This window comes from Pezoporus occidentalis, unplaced genomic scaffold (assembly GCF_034315485.1).
Source record: "Pezoporus occidentalis ecotype Australia unplaced genomic scaffold, CSIRO_AGI_Poc_V1 ctg4, whole genome shotgun sequence".
NCBI classification, from domain to species: domain Eukaryota; kingdom Metazoa; phylum Chordata; class Aves; order Psittaciformes; family Psittacidae; genus Pezoporus; species Pezoporus occidentalis.
This window is the reverse complement of record NW_026915724.1, coordinates 11,079,068-11,098,849: the sequence shown is the minus strand read 5'-3', so window position 1 is coordinate 11,098,849 and position 19,782 is coordinate 11,079,068. Positions and strand designations below refer to the sequence as shown.

Here is a 19,782-nt window from a genome sequence, read left to right as displayed (position 1 = left end):
AGGAATATGTCATGTATATAAAAATTATCAGTGCTGTGTTTCTTATTACATACAATTTCCATTTGAATTTTCTAAGTAAGTAAACACACCGGTGAGTATTTCTGTGAACTAGGAGTTGCTGTCCCCTGTAAAACATACGTATAACTCAAAAGCTACACTTTGGTCTCTGTTTTCGCCTTTCACCTGAACTTGCAGGACTTTTACACAGCTCAACAGTTTTGACAGGAAAACTCAGGCAAGGTCACACAGTTGTCCTGCATCAGGTTAGCTTTTGTTCACAAATTAGCTCAACTCCTAAGCTGAATGTTACAAAACTGAAATTAATTAAAAAATCAGCACATCAAGATGAAGATCCAGTCAATTTTCTTTGCCTATATGAATATGGAGAATTGAAGAGGGCAGAAAAAAAGTATTAGCAAAGGAAGAAGTGTAACTTCAAGGATTTATCATTAATACTTATTAATTAATGCTAACTTAATTGTAATTAATGTCAGTTAATTCATACTTGAAATTATCTTGTATAGAAGTCTAATCTAAAATAAGAAAAATAGCCTAAATCACTGCTGTTGTGAAGGAAATGCCCACTTTCAGCTGTTACCAGGTGTCTTAATTGATGCTTGCACCATTTTCCAGACTGACATTTCTGCTTATTTCAAGTATATTCTCTAAAATAAAATTTTAATTTAATTGAAAGTTTTGTTGCATCTGTTAGAAGTCATTACCCTAGATGATTACTTTCATGTATCAAGTGTCTTCTGGTGAAAACATTTTTCTCCAAGTCCTGCACAATTACAGCACATCAGTTCCTGCATTTTCTAGCATTAGCTAGAATATAGACATCAATGTCTTAATGAGAAATATCACCCTTTTGTGGACAATTTATGTTGGGTATGGACATAAAAAGGTATTATGATAAGCATTTATAAGTAAAGTCTTGCAGCCAATGCAGCCACATTAAGAATTAAGGAGACTGACAGATTAGAAACCGTAACAAGATGTGCACAGTTCATCTGCTTTTCTGAAAGTGATCCAATCTGTAGAACTACTTAATCAAATGGTATTCAGTAGCTTATTTTAAACATACTTCAAGTTTACATTATCATCTTTAAATGGGTTTTAAGTGCACCTCCTTAGGATTTTTACAGAGGGATTTCTCAGTTGCAGTGACTGCATTCTGAGCTCAGATTTCTGACCTGTGTAGGTTTGTGTGATTCAATTTTTAGTTTTTCCGTGTTCACGTCCTTCTTGTGTTGCTCACAGTACTCCAGGTGAAGTCTCAAGAAAGCGGAGTAGAGCGGGAGAATCACCTCCTTCAACCTGCTGGCCTTGCTCCTTTTGATGCAGCCCAGCATACAGTTGGCTTTCTGGGCTGCAAATGCACACTGCTGACTCAAGTCAAGATTTTCATCTGCCAATACCCCCAAGTCCTTCTCCTCAGGGCTGCTCTCAATACATTCTCCACCCAGCCTGTGCTTGACCTGGTGCTTGGCCTTGTTGAACTTCATGAGGTTTGCACTGGCCCAAGCCTGTCAAGGTCCCTCTTGATGGCATCTCTTCCCCCCCAGTGTGTTGACCGCATCACACATCTTGGTGTCAATTGGAAACCTCATCTGAAGCTGGTGTGCAATAGACAGAATCCTGCCTAGAAGAAAGTGTATTCAGACAAGAGGATAAACAGATGACAAAGTATATACAGAAGCAACCAGGGGTGGTTAAGCATGCACAAAAGCTTGTGGGTTCCCCTCCATCTGTAGAGTAGATCCATGGGCAGCTAAAAGTGCAAGTTCCAGGAGAAGTGAGGGAATGTTTCATCTGTCAGCAGCTCTACATGAAGTCTTATCTGTACATTAAGCTTTCTTGTGATTAGGCTAATCTGCCAGAAAAGTCTTGTTCCTGATAGATCTTTTCCCATCGATCAGGCTCCTGTGAATTGAGCTGCAGCCATTAATCAGTCCTGTATGAGCTCACCATGTGCCAGTCAGCCTACTGTGCTTCACATTGTTTGAATTTCCAGTTAAATATGCATGCCTACATTGAAATGGGAATAATGTTTCAGGGCAAATAGTAATCCATTATTTGATGATTTCTCAGAGTTCATCTTTGCAGTCAAACTAATTTCTTCACTGTGTTACTAACAGTAATCCAGCGGGACCTTCAGAGGCTGTTCTGTTGCTTCACTTGTTTTTCTTGAAGGTCCATTGAGCAATGCGTCTTCCCAATGTGCTGCTGCTGCAGAAACACCTGTGATAACTGTTGGCAATTACCGGTCTAATGCACTGTGAAAATTCAGTGTCCAATAGGTATAATTATTACAGTAAGAACTTTCAGCTAATAAGGTTACCTAATTGACTCAAACAATTCTCAAACTGTAATATTTAATAGGCTTATCCTGTTGAGACCTAGGGGGAAATGTAGTCTTTCTACATGTAACAGATGGAATTGATACTATGAATATTTCACTTTTCCACTAAATATTTATTCTCTCATCTTCAGCTTCATTTTTATTTTTACAAAGAAGGGTAATATTATATTAATAAAAAGTTGTTAAAAGTAATTTAATTTTAATGACTGATAGTTCTTATTCTGAAATAGCTTCTATAATTCTTTGTTTCTTCATTTTGAATTTCCATTATATTCCTATTTATGATAAATTTTCTTATTCTGAAATTTAAGGAACTAAAAAAAAACTTTGGCATAGTGATAAAATTGCCCTTCTCAGAGTTTGAAAATCAGAATGTCTCTAGACAGATTTTTTTTTTAAACACAGATGGCAGGTTTGTGAAACTTGGCACAAACTTTATCTTCTTTATTGAGAACTGGTAGTTAAGGCATTTTAAAGAATCTCACGGGATGTTTAAAGAAGACGTTTTTAAAGAAGCTCATGGAAACTTCATTTTTGAGCACGTCTGAAGGACATCTGCTTGTGTTGCAAAAGAGCTGAGCAAAACTCTACCCATTCAGTACATCGCTGGACACTCTGTACCTGCAGCTGTCTGCTTTCAGGCAGTTGTTCTCCCTTGCATAAGAGTGATTTGTGGACATCTCTGTGAATTACATGAAGCAATATTTCCCTGGAAATCTCGAGGCAGAAAATTGCAGGTTAATGTCATTTTGAGACATATAGCTATTTTTTGTTGAATTTACAACATTATCAATATTCTTTAAATAAAAAAAGTAAAACCCTCAGCTCTTCACAGCCTGGAAATAGCAGTGCTGGACAGAAAGACAAACAGAATATACCACAGATATCTATTACTGTCTTTGTATTACAATGAAGGAATCAGTATAGGCAGTGAATGAAAGCAGAAAGGTGGCAACTCTGCACTACCAACCTCATACTTAAATGTATTCAATTACCTCAGTATTTGCTTTCAAATAAACCAGATATTTATTGGTTAAATGCCAACTCCAAAAAAAATCATGGTGAAAACAGATAACCTAAAAAAGACTGATCATGTAAAGTCAAACACAAAGGAACAAATTCATATATGTTAAAAAGAAAAATATATATATGGGGTTTATTTATGTCCTCTAAATGTGGTGTCTAAAAGGGTCCCACCTAGCCTAATCACATGCTTTGGTGCTTTAGAGGTGTAAAAGTAGAAAAAGAAGCAATTGTCTAGTATTGCTAATAAATTTAAAACATGGAGTCTGTTCCTTTTTTCAGTCCAGTTACATGTTACTGTTGAGAGGGTTACTTCTCAGTGAAAACAGATCACTATAGAGGAATAACACTGTGTGATCACAGCACTTTTTGAAAACTTGTCTTTTTTTGAGGGGGAGGGATCACAGGTAAGATAATACCTACCAGTGTGAAGTGACGTGATGACGTGATGTGGAACTTGACATTATTGATCTTTGTGGGTGCGTTGTATATACAGTAGCAATTCAGAGATGTCTAGATTTATGATACAGTCCAATTTTTATCTAAATTAACCTGCAAAAGTGCCAGATTTGCATTAACCCGAGGGAAAACCAATACGTAGCATCACTTTCCTTCCCCTTTAGCTGGTAGGATCTCATATCTCTATGGAAGAACTCCTTAACTTAGAAATTTGACCATGTTAACCTCCAAACAATTACTTACTGAATGAGGATTGCTCAGTGTCCAAGTCCCTGTAATGGAGAATTGCCAGGCATGTTAAGGCAATTACATTAAACTATTAAAATCATTGCTATTTGAATACTGGTTCGTTCCTTGGTATATGTTTGTGAGGTGTTCTTTCTTTTTTTTTTTTCATGTTTAATCTTTTTGTTTTCACTTCCAGGAGCTGGAATTTTCCAACCTGTTTGCAGTTCTTCACTGTATCCACTCATTCTTTGCAGCCAAAGTGGCTTGTTTGGACCCTTTGTATGTAGGCAGTCAAGCCACAGCTTCTGCTGCTCCCACAACTTCTGGTACTGGCAAATTAAAGTATACTACTTGACTTCTCACATGACAGCACTGCCACTTAACAACAAGATATAACAATGTATATTCATAAGATGTAGACCTTTGGTGAACCATGTACATGGAAACCAGTCCTGGAGGCAAGACATCTTGCAGCATCAACAGATAAATGGTCATGTGGGATCATAGATCCATCTCTGTTCTGCAAGACATCAGTATATAACCCTAGTTGAAACCCCAGAATAGGACGGAAATGCTTTTAGTATGATCTATTTCTACTTACATAGTGCTTTAAGCAACACTGGAAACAAAGGAATAAATGACAAAATGAAGCACTTCGGTATTTAATAAAATTTTCAAATTGCTGTAATAATACACAAATAGAATTGTCATTTTCCTGGTTTCAGATATTTTTTATGACAATATACTAAACTCTGAGTATGAACTTAATACCCTATCATTATAAATGACATAAGAGCAAGCAACAAGCATATAGTACATGGTGACAAGGAGATAAGCATGAAAAGGCATTTATGTAAGTATCTCCTCAAACAAGAAAGCACTTTAAGCACTGTTATAAATCCATATTTGTGTCCATACATGGAGTCATGCTACTTTTCTCTGTTTTGTACTTTTAGTCTTAACAGTAACAGCAAGAAAGATGCAGCCATATTGGAGTGATAGGTTAAAAAACAAGTAAGCCAAGCCACAAAAAGCAAAATACCTTTCCATAAGTAAGTCCCTCTTCTTCAAGTAAAAATAATGTGATACGAATTCAATTTGAATAACAAATTAAGTGCAAGTGCATAAAGTATCATGTCTGCTACTTACTTCCTCCTTTTTTTTTGTCAAGAACTAAATTCTGTAAATCTCATAGTCTTTGTTCACAATAATTAACTATTGAATTTGTTTCAGAGACAATCCATCTGATACCTTGTTTCCATGTTTAACCTTGTTTTCACATCATAAGTAGAACCTCTGTTCCACTCAGGCTGTCAACAAAAGAGATACTCTACATTATGCTTGAAAAATGAGTCCACCCTTTGAATGTTTTATTTTTTTATATATTGTTAGTAAAAGACAGGAATAAAATAAATAACTTGAATAGATCACAGTGCATAATGTTAAGATTATTACATCACTCTGGACCAGACCATTTACTAGTTCTAGAATATCATTTAATGATGAAATCTGACAGAGCTGATAAATTTAAAATTAGTAATTTTATTTAAATATAATTTTGCAAAATAATTTAATTTTGGGCTATTACACACATAAGTGAAGATGGGAAAGTGGTGGGAGAATGTATGGGATATAGCTGAAGCAACAGAAAAGGTGAGGTATCTTGCCAGACATGATATGAGAACCTAAAAAACTGTAAGAGGAACCATTAGTGCAGCTATAGTATGTGCATAAATACACATAACATTTTAAATAATAATTTGTGGGGTTTCTCTTTATTATGTTGAAATAAAAACTTTTTTTTCCTACCCCCCCCACACACACACACTTAGACTTGTTATAAAAGCACATAGAAGGAAAGGGTTATGAGCACCATCTGCCTTGCTTAACAGAAAGGCTAATTCTGTCACATCTCTTTCTATGTAATAAGGTAATTAAAACTTCAAAAGTGAAGCCAGAGTAAAGCCTTTTCAAAATGAGAACAATTAAAAATATAAGGCAGGGACAAAAGATGAATGAACTGTGGGGGAAAATAGTATTTCCTTTGCTTTGCTTTGCATTAGAAATACTTGGATTTATGTGTGTGAGAGTGTCCTTGCCTTGAAGTATAGCTACTAGTTCCAAATAATCTGAAAATATATTTTCTAGAGACTCTTTTTATCACTTTCACATGGCCTTCACCGTATGCTTGCTTCTTATTAGTACACCTCTAAGGGTTATACGCTTATTTTCCATGCTAAATACAGTGGAAGGATGTCGTAATCCAGCTATCAAATGCTTTAAGTGTCACCAAAATCCAACATTTTCATAGTCATCATTGTGTCTTTGTTTATATGAATTGTCCCTAATTGAGGGCGTCACATCCTGGTCTCTGAATGACACATGAAACTACCATGGCTGTCCATCAGATCTTGAGTTTGCTCCTGAGGAAGTACAAACCCCAGATATTTTGAATCCAAAGCTACGGCAGTCTGAGGGGTTAAACAATGGTAACTCAGGCACTGACCTTTTCAAGAACGTATGTACTGGAAACAGAAATTTTGACAGAGCACTGACAACACTGAAAACAGAAGCCCAATACCTGTTAATGATAGTTCTCCTCTGCACTCCCTAATCATCTCCTTCCTTTTCTTGCATTGCTGTGGCATTTAGCCATCAGAGCGTTGGCATGTGCTAACACTTCAATAAATGCTGTGTTTGTAAAAACAGAATCTAGAACTAATCAGCTGTCAGTTGAATGTTTCTCTTTCAACTGTTGATGTTCCGTGCACAGTTGTACCACTGAAAGTGAGAGTTATTAATGGACATTTTTTAACGTGCTTAAATTAACATAACATTTACCCATACCAGTATTTATGTCATTCCAGATTGCTGCACATTAAGGGATTCTGTGATATGAAAGCCTCTCCCTCTCCTTTCTAAAAAAAATGCTCCTTCTGCAAAACTGAGCTAATGACATGAGCTTTTGGGACTTCACCAGAGTATCCTAAAGATCTCTGTCAAGTATTCTGTTTGTAGAACTGCTGTCACATCAGTGAGACTTTTGTAACTGGGCATTAAATACACCACATGTAAAATACAAATATTAGCCCATAAATTGATTTTGATTTCCTAAATCCCTGTATTTCAAGGAGCTAAACTGATGGGGGTTAATCAATATTTTTGTTTTCAAGAAAATAAAAGTAATGTTGTGAGAGTGCAAAACACGGTAGGCTTGTCTGCAGGTCAGCATTGGTTTGTAAATGCAGGAGGGTTCGTGCGCTGACTTCACAGAATATTCAGAGGTGAGTCTGCATCCAGGCTGTCCCTTTTAGAGGAAGTTGGTCATAAATTCAGTCCAAAAAGGAAAAATTTTAAACTCTGCATTATGACTAATCCTGAAATAGCAAAATGTAATTTACAAACATATTAAATGAGCGTATTTTTCATTTAAAGACCTACAGGAGATTCCCATTTAAACAATAATGAATTTAATATGTATATGTCAAAACCCAGGCTTTATGTTACAGTCTCTCATTTCACACATAATGCATAATGAATAGAGGTATTCTGTAAGTCAATAGCTCAGTGACAAAGAAACCCCACAATTACAATGAGCTATTAGCTTTTGTTAAAAATCTGTAAGCAATTAAGAGAAAATTATTTAAGAAACTCAGAAACCCAACCTACCCATATTGTAAAAGGTAATTTGTTCTCTTTATGTCATGATATTCTTAAATAAGTTTAATAAAAACAAATCTTTATAATACTGTGCCTATTGAAGTGATGTAATATGGTATACCAAAAAATGTGTACTCTTCAGTATAACTTAAGATAACTTGTTTTATCATGGAAATTTTAGATGATCTGACCTTCACAGAGCTCACCATATGCTAAATTATGGTGTTAGCATCATTTTGTTATGAAAGTGTTACCGATTTGAATATGTTATTCTGGATTGCATCAGTGAATGAATACTTTTCATTTCTTTTGTCTGTTTAAAAATACAGTTCTCAATTTCTAAAAGAGATTTGCATACCAGTAGCATGAAGGCACCTTTGAAATAAAAATTAGCATATTTTTAGATGTTGGCAATTTTATTTTGTTAAGTGCAACAAGAAGTCTGTGGAGACAAACTAGTTGTAAGAAGTGGGTTATTTTTTAAAACCAATAATTTGAAGTTTTGTCTATTCAAAGTAGAATTCATAAGAATGTAAACCAATAGTATATAGTACCAATGTGTTTTGAGATGACAATGATGAGAAATGTTATTTTCCAAATGAGTCCTTGATTCCACAAAAATATATTTATTTACTTTGTGCTTATAGACTTTATCAGAATAGTTCAAAGTGGACAGTTAAACACAAGTTGGTAATTGTCAATACTGCAGCCTGTTACGTTAAATGTGATTTTGTTTATTCACTGCCTTAAGATGTTTCTTACACCAAACAAAATGTTAAAAAGGCTAAAGATCTTGTGAATGTACAGTTTCTGCCCTTAGAAATTCAGCAGCTTTGCTACATATGGTTCCAGTACCCTCAAATATTCCCTATGCCAAAAAGAAAGACCAGTTTTTATTCTACTTGGTAAATAAATACCAGGGACCCTTTTGGAAAATGTAATTTTATTAATATTAAACAGTAATCCTTTCATTGCACTTTCCATTTTCTTACAGTCTCTGGTCTCTGAAAAAGTGTAGTGTCTGAAAAAAGTTTAAGCTGATTTTAAAGTGTTCAACCTCAGGCAATTATGAGTCCATACCTTGGACTCACCGGTTCTGCGTGATGGGGAGCATAAGAGACTCACAGAAGCTCCTGAAATTTGAGTACCTGTCTTAGATGCCTAAGGCAGGACTTGAGGCTCTCAAAAGGGAAGTGCAAGGCAAAAATGTAGCTTAGGATCTCTGAGGGTGCATGCATGTGTCTCTCTCTAAGGAGCTAATGGTGCTTTTACGTTAGCATTTTCATCTTATCAGGAATGTGCTTTTGAAGCCAGGTTCCTGCCTGCTGCCACTCACTGTGCTATTCTTCGTATCGCAGAGTAGTCTATAAGCATGTGAACTGGGTTTTTAGGATGAAACTAGACAGCCATCACACCTGTAGAAGTTCCATGTCCTGATGGATTTTCAGACCATGTAGCCCAACTGTTTGAGTCCAGAGGAAAAAACCCTCTGAGATGCAAGCAGTGAAGGTGCCAGCTTCTAGTGCCAGCCGTTTCCTCGGTGGCTGCTGCTGGTGCACTGTGGGTTCTTGAAAGACCCTAGAAACCTGAGCACCACTGTGTAGCCTGCCAGAGCTTAGTGCCTGAAGGGGGATGCTGCAGCAAGAGCAAAGTGAAGCTGACAAAGGCTGGTAGATGTCCAGGACAGGTTATTCTCCATCACTTTCTTTCCGTCACTACACCATTACAGTAATGACTGCCAGCAGGCCACCCCATGCTAGTTAGCCCTCTCCCTGCTGCCTATTTCCCCCTGTCTACCACAAATAGGCTCCTGAATATTTGCTCTGAGGTCCCAAGCATACTTCCCTGTCCCCTCACCCCCTTTGCTCAGATAGACAGCAAAACTGTGCTCTAGGCTATGTGACAGGCTCTCTAAACCTCTTAACAGCCAGAGGATAGTACTAAGGATTAAGGGCATCCGTGTACTGGTAAGAGTGCTTCAATATGTGACTAACATTCAGGTTAAAGCAAATAAAGTCATATCTGAGCTTAAGTGCTTTCCTCACCTGGGGAGTTCTTAAGTGCAATTTTAGTGCTTTCCTGGAATATTTCTACTTGCTTGGCTCCATTTTCAGGAAGTTTAGCAGAAACAGCAGTTCATATTCTGTTAGAATCATAGAGAAAAGTATAAGAATACTGGAGTTAAAATAAATTTTTGTTTGGATTCTGTATATTATTACAGTACATTACATAATGTGTTAAAATACATTGAAAAATGTAAAACCTAGTCAGTTTTCACCATGGTATACATGACTTCCACTTTCAACAACTTTCTCCACAAGGATCCCAACTATATATTACAGAAACTCTTTTATTATTCAGTATATACTAATATATAATACATAGTGTGTATGTGTGTATGTGTGTGTGTATGTATATATTAGTATATACTAATGGAAGATATTCAGTATATATTAAGGAAAGCTACATATTAGACACAAGTATAAAACAGAAGCATAAATCCATGAAGCTTTACATTTAAAAACTGAATCTTATAATACTATAAAGAAAAATATGTATATTAGTTAAAGAAATGGCTATTTTTGCAGGATATGCACAATCTGGATATACCATAATAAACCAATAAACATTAATCAATTTACTATTTCGTACCTCCAGGATCTTTGATTTTTAAATTATTCTTATCCCTTTAGCATATTTGCAAAATGTGTCATAAGTTTTAATTTGTTATGGATAAAAATAACTGAAAAAATGTAATAGAAAGTGCTATATATTTTATAATTATTAAAATTTAAGAAAAATATTCAAATTATTTATTTCATTTTTAGTTATGGTTTTGTGGCTGTTTGTAATATGTATTTGTGACAAGCATAAGTCACCTAGTTGTTTAAGCTCATTAATGTACCACTAATAAAATGCTATCTTCTGTTTTGGTTTTGTTATGCTTCTTTTTGTAATGGAACATAACAGAAAAAAATAGAAAATAAATATTTTTTAAGTAATCTTTTGCATTCAGTCATACAGTGTATGAGTTTTATATCATTGACAGCCAAGTCCATTGAAAGCCAAGTCTGAGAGATTGAGAAAATAATTGAAGAACCTGGGATGGTAAAGTTATTTCCCAACACTATGTTCAACTGTTATTTAATAGAAATTATGATGATTCCTTACTTGTATGATCATTTCCACAAGGCATGTCATCCACTGAATATCTTGACTAGGATATTGGAAATATCCACCTCTTCGCTGGCTAGGAAACTCGCCTACAAACAGATTATTTTACCACACGAGTACCAGGTTAATTTCTCACTGACATTTAATTGCTTGCTGTTGCTCAGAGTGAACTTGGTCCTGATATTACAGTGTTTGATGGTATTTAGGGGTACATCTTTGCAATCAAATAAGAATCAAATGGTACTACAACTATTAGAACAAAACCAACATATTTTATCTTTTTGTCTGACTGAGGGAAGAGATGCTAGAAGATATGCTGTAAATCAAAAGATAAATTTAATTTGTTACTAGAAGAAATATGGGGGGGGGGGAATCTGATTTCAGAAAGAGACAATGAACTTCAGAACATTTACACTTGCATCACTGGTATGGTGAAAAGGAAATACTGCTTGGCCCAAGTGATTATGGTTATAGTTATGTACAGTCTGGAGAGGATTTAGAACTCAAGAGGCCGTAAGCAGAGATTTATTATTTTTCCTAAAGCACACAGCTTAGAAGCAGTAGCATCTGGAAGAAAGTAAGTGTCAGCACTGCCACTCCATACCCGCTGATTTGGCCTTGCAGAATTGTGATATAATAGTGTTTTACCTGATTTCTATTTTTCTGGACTACTTAAGGTGCAACCTGAACCTTTTTCAGACATTTTTGATGTGAAGTAGAGGGCTAGAAAGATGCTTAGATTGTCATGTGAAGATATCTCTTGAAACTGGGTGTTTAAAAGAAGCAAAGAAAGACTCCATTGAGTACCATGATCTTCAGTGAAAAAATCAAGAGAGAAACTTCTTATGCAGCCAGATCCGAACTCTCACCTTTTTCTTTTGAACAGATATAAAATCCTTTAAGCTAGATGTCTTTTTTGTTTGTTTTGTTTTCATTGTTTTTTTTTTTTTCTTTTTCCAGTTTTTCTTCAAGTGGCTAGTGAGGGAAGACAGAGGTCTCAAACATCAAACCCCTTCACTAAAGCAAGGAAGAGAGGCAGTGGTGTGGTTGGCTGTGGTCTTTGCACTGCAATACCACTGAGTGCAGAAAAAGCTCAAATCAGGGCAACATTACAAACAACTTATGTTCTGCTCACATCAGAAGACAAACATTTGAAAGAAGCATGAACTTAAGGTCTTCCATCATTTCACTAGAAACAGGAGCTCGGAGTATGGTTAACATGGAAACTCAAAGGCAAAGAGAACTCATGTGGCTCATGTGACTGGGAGCAGTTTCACATGGGACTCCCTCCTGATGGGGAGGTCAAAGGCCCCAGTCCTAGTGTTGTATAACAATGATCTGAGCTGTCCAAGAGGATGAGGGGAAACTAGTGACCTACTGTGAAGGACCAAGTGGCTTGTCAAATGGTAGGAAAATGTTAAGAATATAAATTTAGCAAGAACAGAATGAGTCACTGAAGCTTATCCAGCTTCCTCAGGCAGTCAAATCATATAACCCCTATCACCATATAAAGCCCTTTCACAAATGTTTAAACTTAATTTTGAAAGTAATTAGACTTTTTGGCCCTCTTCCTTTTATTGGAAAGCCTTCTGGAATCTCACAGCTCTGATGGTTTGAAACTGTCTCCTAATTTCCAACCTAAACCTATCTGTAACTAGTTTATATCTATCTGATTTTATGCCAGCATTATCCCCTAATTTAAATATTTTTTCTCAGCCCTAGTGTCAGTCCCCCCTTTCCTCTCTTCTCCTAGATATATTTAGAGCAAGTAATCATATGCCCTGTCAGCTTTCATTTTGCCCGAATGCACAAACCGAGCTCATATAGAAGCCTATGCAGTGCAGTGAAATATGGTGCAGACATTCCTGAGCTACTGCTGACTCTATGATATGTCTACCTGTTGTGCTGCAGCAATACCAGCTCAGGGCCAGAAGCAGCTCATCCACTTTAATGCAGTTTAAGATAATAAATACAGCCCATCAGCACCACACTGTGATACACTGCTTCTGGAGCAGATCAAGTCCATGGCAGCTCAGGGCTTTGTGCAGTGTTCTTCATTGCTCAGTGCAGACATTTGCTAATCCGGTTTCCTGGCTTGTTTCCATACCATCGTAATGGGATGCAGTCTTACTCTAAATCTGCGCCAATTTAACTTTTCTCCCTGACTGTGACACTTCTGAACCTTATACCTCTCTCCAGATATGCTCTCCCTTATGTCCTCCCCTGTGGCCATATTTGTTGACTGTGTGAGTTATTTCCATGGCCACATCCCAGCAGTGACTCACAGGCATTTTGTGAAAAGCTAGTATATCATGGACCTACGTATTCTTCCAATCATGTGATCAGCTCTCAGCTCATCAGTAATGAGGATGGGGTATAGGAACAAGCCAGTTTATCACTCAGAAGATAAACTAGGAGTCTTTATCTGCCACCCTTTCCCCCCATTATGGGGAAGAGGATGAGCCATTATTTTAAGAGTTAGCTTTCAGTGAGACAGCTCCAAGGGTTGTGAGGGTAAAAATGCAGATTTGAATGCAAATATTTTTTTCTAGGAGACAGGTTAGAGAATTTATATGCCAGTCCTCCCCTTTCCACATCTTCTGGCTTCCAGACATGACTAAATAGAAAAAAAAAAAAAAAAGCCTTGTAAAGGCCAAAGGAAAAAGAATGAAAGGCTTATAGGAAACCTTTCCTTTATGGTCTTCCAGAGGTAAAATATCTCCAGTATTTATCAAGTCCTGTTCCATCTTTGCAATCAGACAATTTCTGAGTGACTAATGTTTTTGGTTGGGACAGAACTCCAATGCCAAAATCAGCACTATATTCCATATATTTATTTCTGTTTGGGCCAGACAAATTACGTTTTTCAAAGCCAATTCTCACTTTAGGTGAGCAGTGGTTTTTTTGGAACACAAATACACAACAAAGAATTTTAAAAGTTTCAGTGGGTGGGTTGCTCTATTTTTTGTTCTGTTTTGTTTTCTTTTTAAATATGAGCAGATGAAGCTCAACGAATTGATAGCACATTTTTTTTAAAATGTCTGAAAAGAAGGCTTTTATGTGTTTTCCTTATCAAGTCACCCTTTTTATGAGCACCCCAAGCAGCAAAATATTTGCTGATGTTCACAGTATTTTTGTAAATGTGGTTCTAGAGGTATGGCCAGATAATGACAGTAAAAGGCTTAGTGCAAGTTATGCAAGAAATATTGCCTTAGTTTTTCCCTTATGGCCCTGTATAACTTTTCTGCATGCCTTTTTTCCTCTTTGGGTAGATCAGCTCTCTCTTTGCTGTTGTAGCTTAAATTGGAGTAGAAGCTAAATTAAGCAGGAAAATGCTTAGAAGGCACACAGGAAAAAGAAACAATCAGGGAGCATGAAGGGATAGCATTAATTGAGGAACTGTTTACTCCCTCTGTGGGATGATGACAGTTTCCTAGATAGTAGCAAAACTAAAGTCAAATAAGTTTTCTGTTCACTGCTTTGTTTTTGCAAACCAAAAGCAGTGAATAGAAATGGTGAAATATTCTGTTGACTTGCATGTAAACTGGAGGTAACTGGCAATTACATTTAAGAGGGATGTAAAAAGGGGATTGCAGGACCATGTCTTTAAATTTTATGGTGTTTCAGCCTTTAAAGTTGTCAGAGAAAACATTAATAATGAATAATATTCTCTCATGCTTCAATGAGCATATTAGGAAAAGAAATAACAGTTGTACTACAAATACAGATTCTGTTCTTTCTGTGGATAACCTAAAACAATTTTCTTAACTATGTTTTAATTTTGTGGCTGTGGTTTTTTTCCTAACATGAAATGCACTAGTCTCAGAGTCACTTTCTTGGACTGGAAGATTTTCTTTTTTTTTTTTTTTTGCAAGACCATATCCCACTGTGTTTTCTAACATTTACATTTCTTCTCCTATGATCCTGTGCTTGCTTGAGGTAGCCCAACATAATTCTTAAACCAGAGTGCATTTATTCTGATATTACCAAAATGCTTTATAAAAAGTAGGGGTTATAAATTGTCATACAATTTATATGCCTGTTTTCTTATTTCCCTCCTTTCCAAATGACAATCAGATATGGCTTTAATGGATGGACTGAGGGACCTGGACAAGATGAAGAAGTGGACCCATGTGAATCTCATGAGGTTCAATAAGGCCAAATGCAAGGTCCTGCACATAGGTTCGGTCAATCCCCTCCATTAGTACAGACTCTGGGATGAATGGATAGTGGAGAAGTACTTGGGGTTACTGGTAGATAAAAATGGGGTGTGAGCCAGCAATGTGTGCTTGCAGCCCAGAAAGCCAACTGTATCCTGGGCTGCATCACTAGAAACATGATCAGCAGTTTGATGGAGGTGATTCTCTCCCTCTACTTCGCTCTCATAAGACTCCACCTGGAGTAGTGTGTCCAGCTCTGGAGCCCTCAGCACAGGAAAGACATGAACCTGTTGGAACAGGTCCAGAGGAGGGCCCCAAAAATGATCAGAGGGATGGAGCACCTCTCCTGTGAAGACAGACTTAGAGAGTTGGGGTTGTTTAGCCTGGACAAGAGAAAGCTCCAAAAAGACCTTACTGTAGCCTTTCAGTACTCAAAGGGTACCTGTAAGAAACGTGGGGACAAACTTTTTGGTAGATCCTGTTGCAATAGACAAGGGGTTTTGAACTAAAAGAATGTAGGTTTAGACTATATATAAGGAAGAATTTATTTTCATAATAAAGGTGGTGAAACACCGGAACAGGTTGCCCAGAGAGGTGGTCCCTGGAAACCGTCAAGGTCAGGCTGGATAGGATGCTGAGCAACCTGATCTAGTTGAAGATGTCCCTGATTGTTGCAAGGCGGGTGGACTAGATGACCTTTAATGGTTCCTTCCAACCCAAACTGTTGATTCTATGATTCTATGACAATGTCACTGTTGGTCATAAGAAGTCCTAACTAATCCACACACACTGTTACTTTTCTATATGTATCTGGGCAGATTCTTTCCAGTCTGGATATCAAGCCATAGCCCTAGACAATGTCCCTTTGAATAAGACACAAAGACACAAAGGTGTCTTCACTGTTTCATTTGTGTTGGCAGGCTTTTATCCCCCCTCAGGCCAAACCAATTCCATAAGTTGACAGAGGGCAGAGGCATCAAATCTAATAGTTCTGGCATTATCTCTTAATGACCCTTTTGTGGGCCATTGTGAGTCATCTCCTATTTTCTGCTCAACCCATTGCAGCCATTTCCAAGTAAAAAGCACTTAAGTAAAAATATTTGTATAAAATCCACTAGGTCAGCCTACAGCATTATCAGATTATTTCAGAGTAGCTCTAGGTGAGTCACAGCAACAACAATGCAATGATGAGTCCTGCAGAAATCAATAGCTCTCTGCATCTGCTCAGCAATCTGTATAAATTGACATTGTACACTCTAGAACTGGGGGCAAAATTAAAAGTTATATGTGAAGAATTACTTTAATCTTACATTTGATCTTTAAAGTGTAATAGTTCATCAATCTTTTAGAGGTCAGTAAGAGTCAACCAAGGATAGCTGCTGCAGTGCAAGGTTTTAAAAGATAGTTTAGCGTGCAGCAGTATCTCCCTCTACAAACAAGATGGATTTCTATGCAAGGGACCATTTAAGGAGTGTTTGAAAGAAGAGTTTGGATGCCTTTTTTCTCCTCAGAATGTTTAACTGTAGATTTTGAAACCAACAAATTTCAAGAATACGCAGCTTCTCAGACAAAGGGCTTCCTGGGGTGTGGAAGAAAAACTCCCATGTTGTAAAAAGCAGTTATTTACTTCTGCCTACTGTTCTTTTCAGTATGCATATTGCCAAGTAAACCTCTATAATGCTGCAAGTGAGTATACACTGCACTATTATGCTAAATGATATTGTATTGTACAATAGCATCTTATATTGTCATGATTTTCAGGACATATACAACATCATATATAATAACAACAATGTGGAATGATAGTAAATGTTGAAGTTTCATATTGTCTTTAAGTGTGTATCAGTGGAAAATAACGTAAATGAGCAAGAAAATTTTTGTAGTCTTCACCAAGGTTATAAAAGTTGACCCAGAAGACAGGATCCTGAACTCAGGATTTGAGCTTCTGCTAGAGAAAAGTGTGTGGGACTGTAAGCCACGAATCAATTGGATTTCAGTTTGGGAGAAAATCAATTTAATTAGCTAAGTATGTCATGGGATCATATAGTGATCACATAGGAATAAAAATTATGTATTAATCTGTAAGTGGATTCATTAACAGAAAATGCTAGGGGACCACATTTTTCTCAGTAAAAGTGATTTTGCCAATTTGGTAAGATAGTGCTGCAAAAGTACTTGTTTCTTATTCACTTTTTTTTTTTTTTAAAGTTTAATTTTAATAAATAGCGTCATATCTATACCATCGAATGTAATGGTAATAGTTTGACATATTCACATCATACCAATCTTTGCAAGCAAGCCAGAAATTTAATGTGATTTCACATACTGTCATGTCCCCCTTGTAAAAGGGGAACATGACAAATCTTATGACTTCAGTGGAATACAATTCCCTTCAAGTTTTCAGTATATTTTCAGGGTAAGTGTGTCTGCTTTTTGAGACCTTTATTATGAAGTGATAGAGAAAACACTCAGGGTAGTCAGACAACAAATAGAAAGTTTCTCAGCAGAATTGATGCTGGTGATGTAAGTGAAGCGATGCTAGGGAATATTGTGGGCACTAGATCTGAACTGTTTTCACTATTCTATCATTATGGTCTTATACTCCTACTTATGTTGTTCAATTATTAAAACAAACCCTGGCACGTATGTAGCCCAGGCAGTCTCCACAGCAATTTGAGGTAGGATCACAGGGTAAGCACTGAACAGAACTATTTGCCATAAGGGGATGGAATGTTGTCCTCTTCTTCAGGGTTGGAGAGTGCAGCACTATGTGTGAGGGCTATTCCATGCCAGCTTATTTCAGTGCCAGAAAACTGTATTGGGCATGTTTAATTTAGTAGGATAGATGTAGCCTTGGGGGCCTTTTCCTGTGTATTAAAAGAAAATCACTTCAGAAATCAAAGGCTTAATTAGAACCAAGGCATTAGTTTAATTTATCCTTGTCTACTGATATTTTAATGTGTTTACATAGTAAACCAGTAGCTGCCTGGTCATTGGTTTGCATTTATAATATGACTGTTACTGTCAGGGCTTACAACATGTCTGCTATTATGAAAAAATTGGGTCATATATTTCTTGTGGGGAATCATACAAGTTTTGAGTTTTCTCTCTCCTGCTGCTTAAGCGGCACTGAAATACTATAGCAATTCAGGTACATCAAATATGCTTGAAAACAAAGAGTATGAAGAGAAGGAAGGGACCCAGGACTTAGAAGGGTCTGTTTCACCCTTCTGGAAGATGGAGCTGCCAATATAGTCTGCTTGGGAACAGATAAAGCCTGCTGTCCCAGTGGAACAGAAGATAAATAGCACTGCAGATGGCTCTGATAACTGCTACCTTACCAGACTTGGGATATGATAGAAAAATAATGCAATCATGGTGTAATTTATATACAGAATTGTTTCCTGGTCCCACTGGATTATTATCCAAGTATTTTAATTACTCATCTAAGGAGATAAGCACATTTACTGGAAATATAAAGCAAAACTCAATCACAATAGATTTCTTCAGAATATAAAATGACCTTATGGCACTTGTAATAGAATCAGAACTGTTGTCATCAACTATACTGTAAATCTTCTCTCAATGAATTTGTTAAAAATATGCAATAATTGAACAGCTTTCTGAAAGACAGCTAATGAGTACAACTAGGAAAGAAAAGCAAATGGTGGTCAAATGCAGGCATGTGTTTCCAGCAGATGATAAACTATTTCTTCCTAATGAGGAAGCTATTAAGCTTTCTCAGGTAAACTACTGCAATATAGTGTTGAGATCCATATATTTATAAATCTATTTATATGGATAAATATATATCCATATATTTAACATGTATTCACCTGAAATAAATGCTGAAGATATCATAGGCAAAACCATGTCAGCTATGGTCATGGTCACACAAGATGAGCAAATACATCTTAGGAAATTCTGTACATAAACTGGTTTGAAAATCTTTAATAGAGTTATCAAAAACTTGAAAGCAGCTGGTAATTAAGAGTTCTCTCATCTCTAACAAATTTTAATATATTAGCATTTACCACCATCTTTTGTTTCTATTTAGAGTACATATTGCAGCCTTCTGGAAGCTTAATGTGGAAGGAGAGCTAGTTCCTAGATCTCGTACTCATGCCACTGTCTTGTGATGTGTCACAGACCGTTTCCATTTGAGAGCGCCTGAGAACAGCTTTAACATCACAGCAGGCATGTGGTTAAATTAATATGTCAAGTTTCTTGAAATCTGAGCAGCAAGTTATAAGCTCCAAGCTATCATTTTTAACTAATGGCTATTTTTTGGTGTTGGAAGCATACCTGAAGGGGAACGATTACTCAAATGAATAGCAGTCTATTCACGATTGAAATCTTAAATGAGCACGACTGAAAAATAAACCAGCATGTGTTATGAGTAGAGAGTGCACGAGTAATTCTGACTTAACTTTGAAAGTTTGATTCAGAGTTCATGAACTCAGCTACTTTCAAGCACTATTTTGACTTTTAATTTCTACTTGCTTTCTGGGGAAGAGGTACACAGTACTTTGTGGAAAAACATAAACTTAAAAAAATAAAATTAAAACCAATGGGCTAAGGAAATTAGACTTTTACACAGTAGATGGTTTTTAAATGTTTATGGTTCCCACAATGGGCATGAGCTCTCAGCAGCTCTTCTAGGGTGTTCCTGTAACTAGTCCCCAGTGGCAGCAAGAGTGGAAGCATTAAAGGAGA

At 36.7% G+C, this 19,782-nt stretch overlaps 1 protein-coding gene across 6 annotated transcripts in view; it reads left to right on the top strand.

Annotated features, from left to right (window-relative positions):
- SNTG1 (syntrophin gamma 1) overlaps nt 1-8,874 on the top strand; it is a 324,574-nt gene extending 315,700 nt beyond the window's left edge. For all 6 annotated transcript variants that reach the window (XM_062633423.1, XM_062633421.1, XM_062633420.1 and 3 more), the window contains one exon: nt 4,269-8,874. In XM_062633423.1, the coding sequence (XP_062489407.1) occupies nt 4,269-4,427 (159 nt within the window). In that variant the 3' untranslated portion in view covers nt 4,428-8,874. The remainder of the gene's footprint in view (nt 1-4,268) is intronic.
- Nucleotides 8,875-19,782: the final 10,908 nt, after the last annotated feature.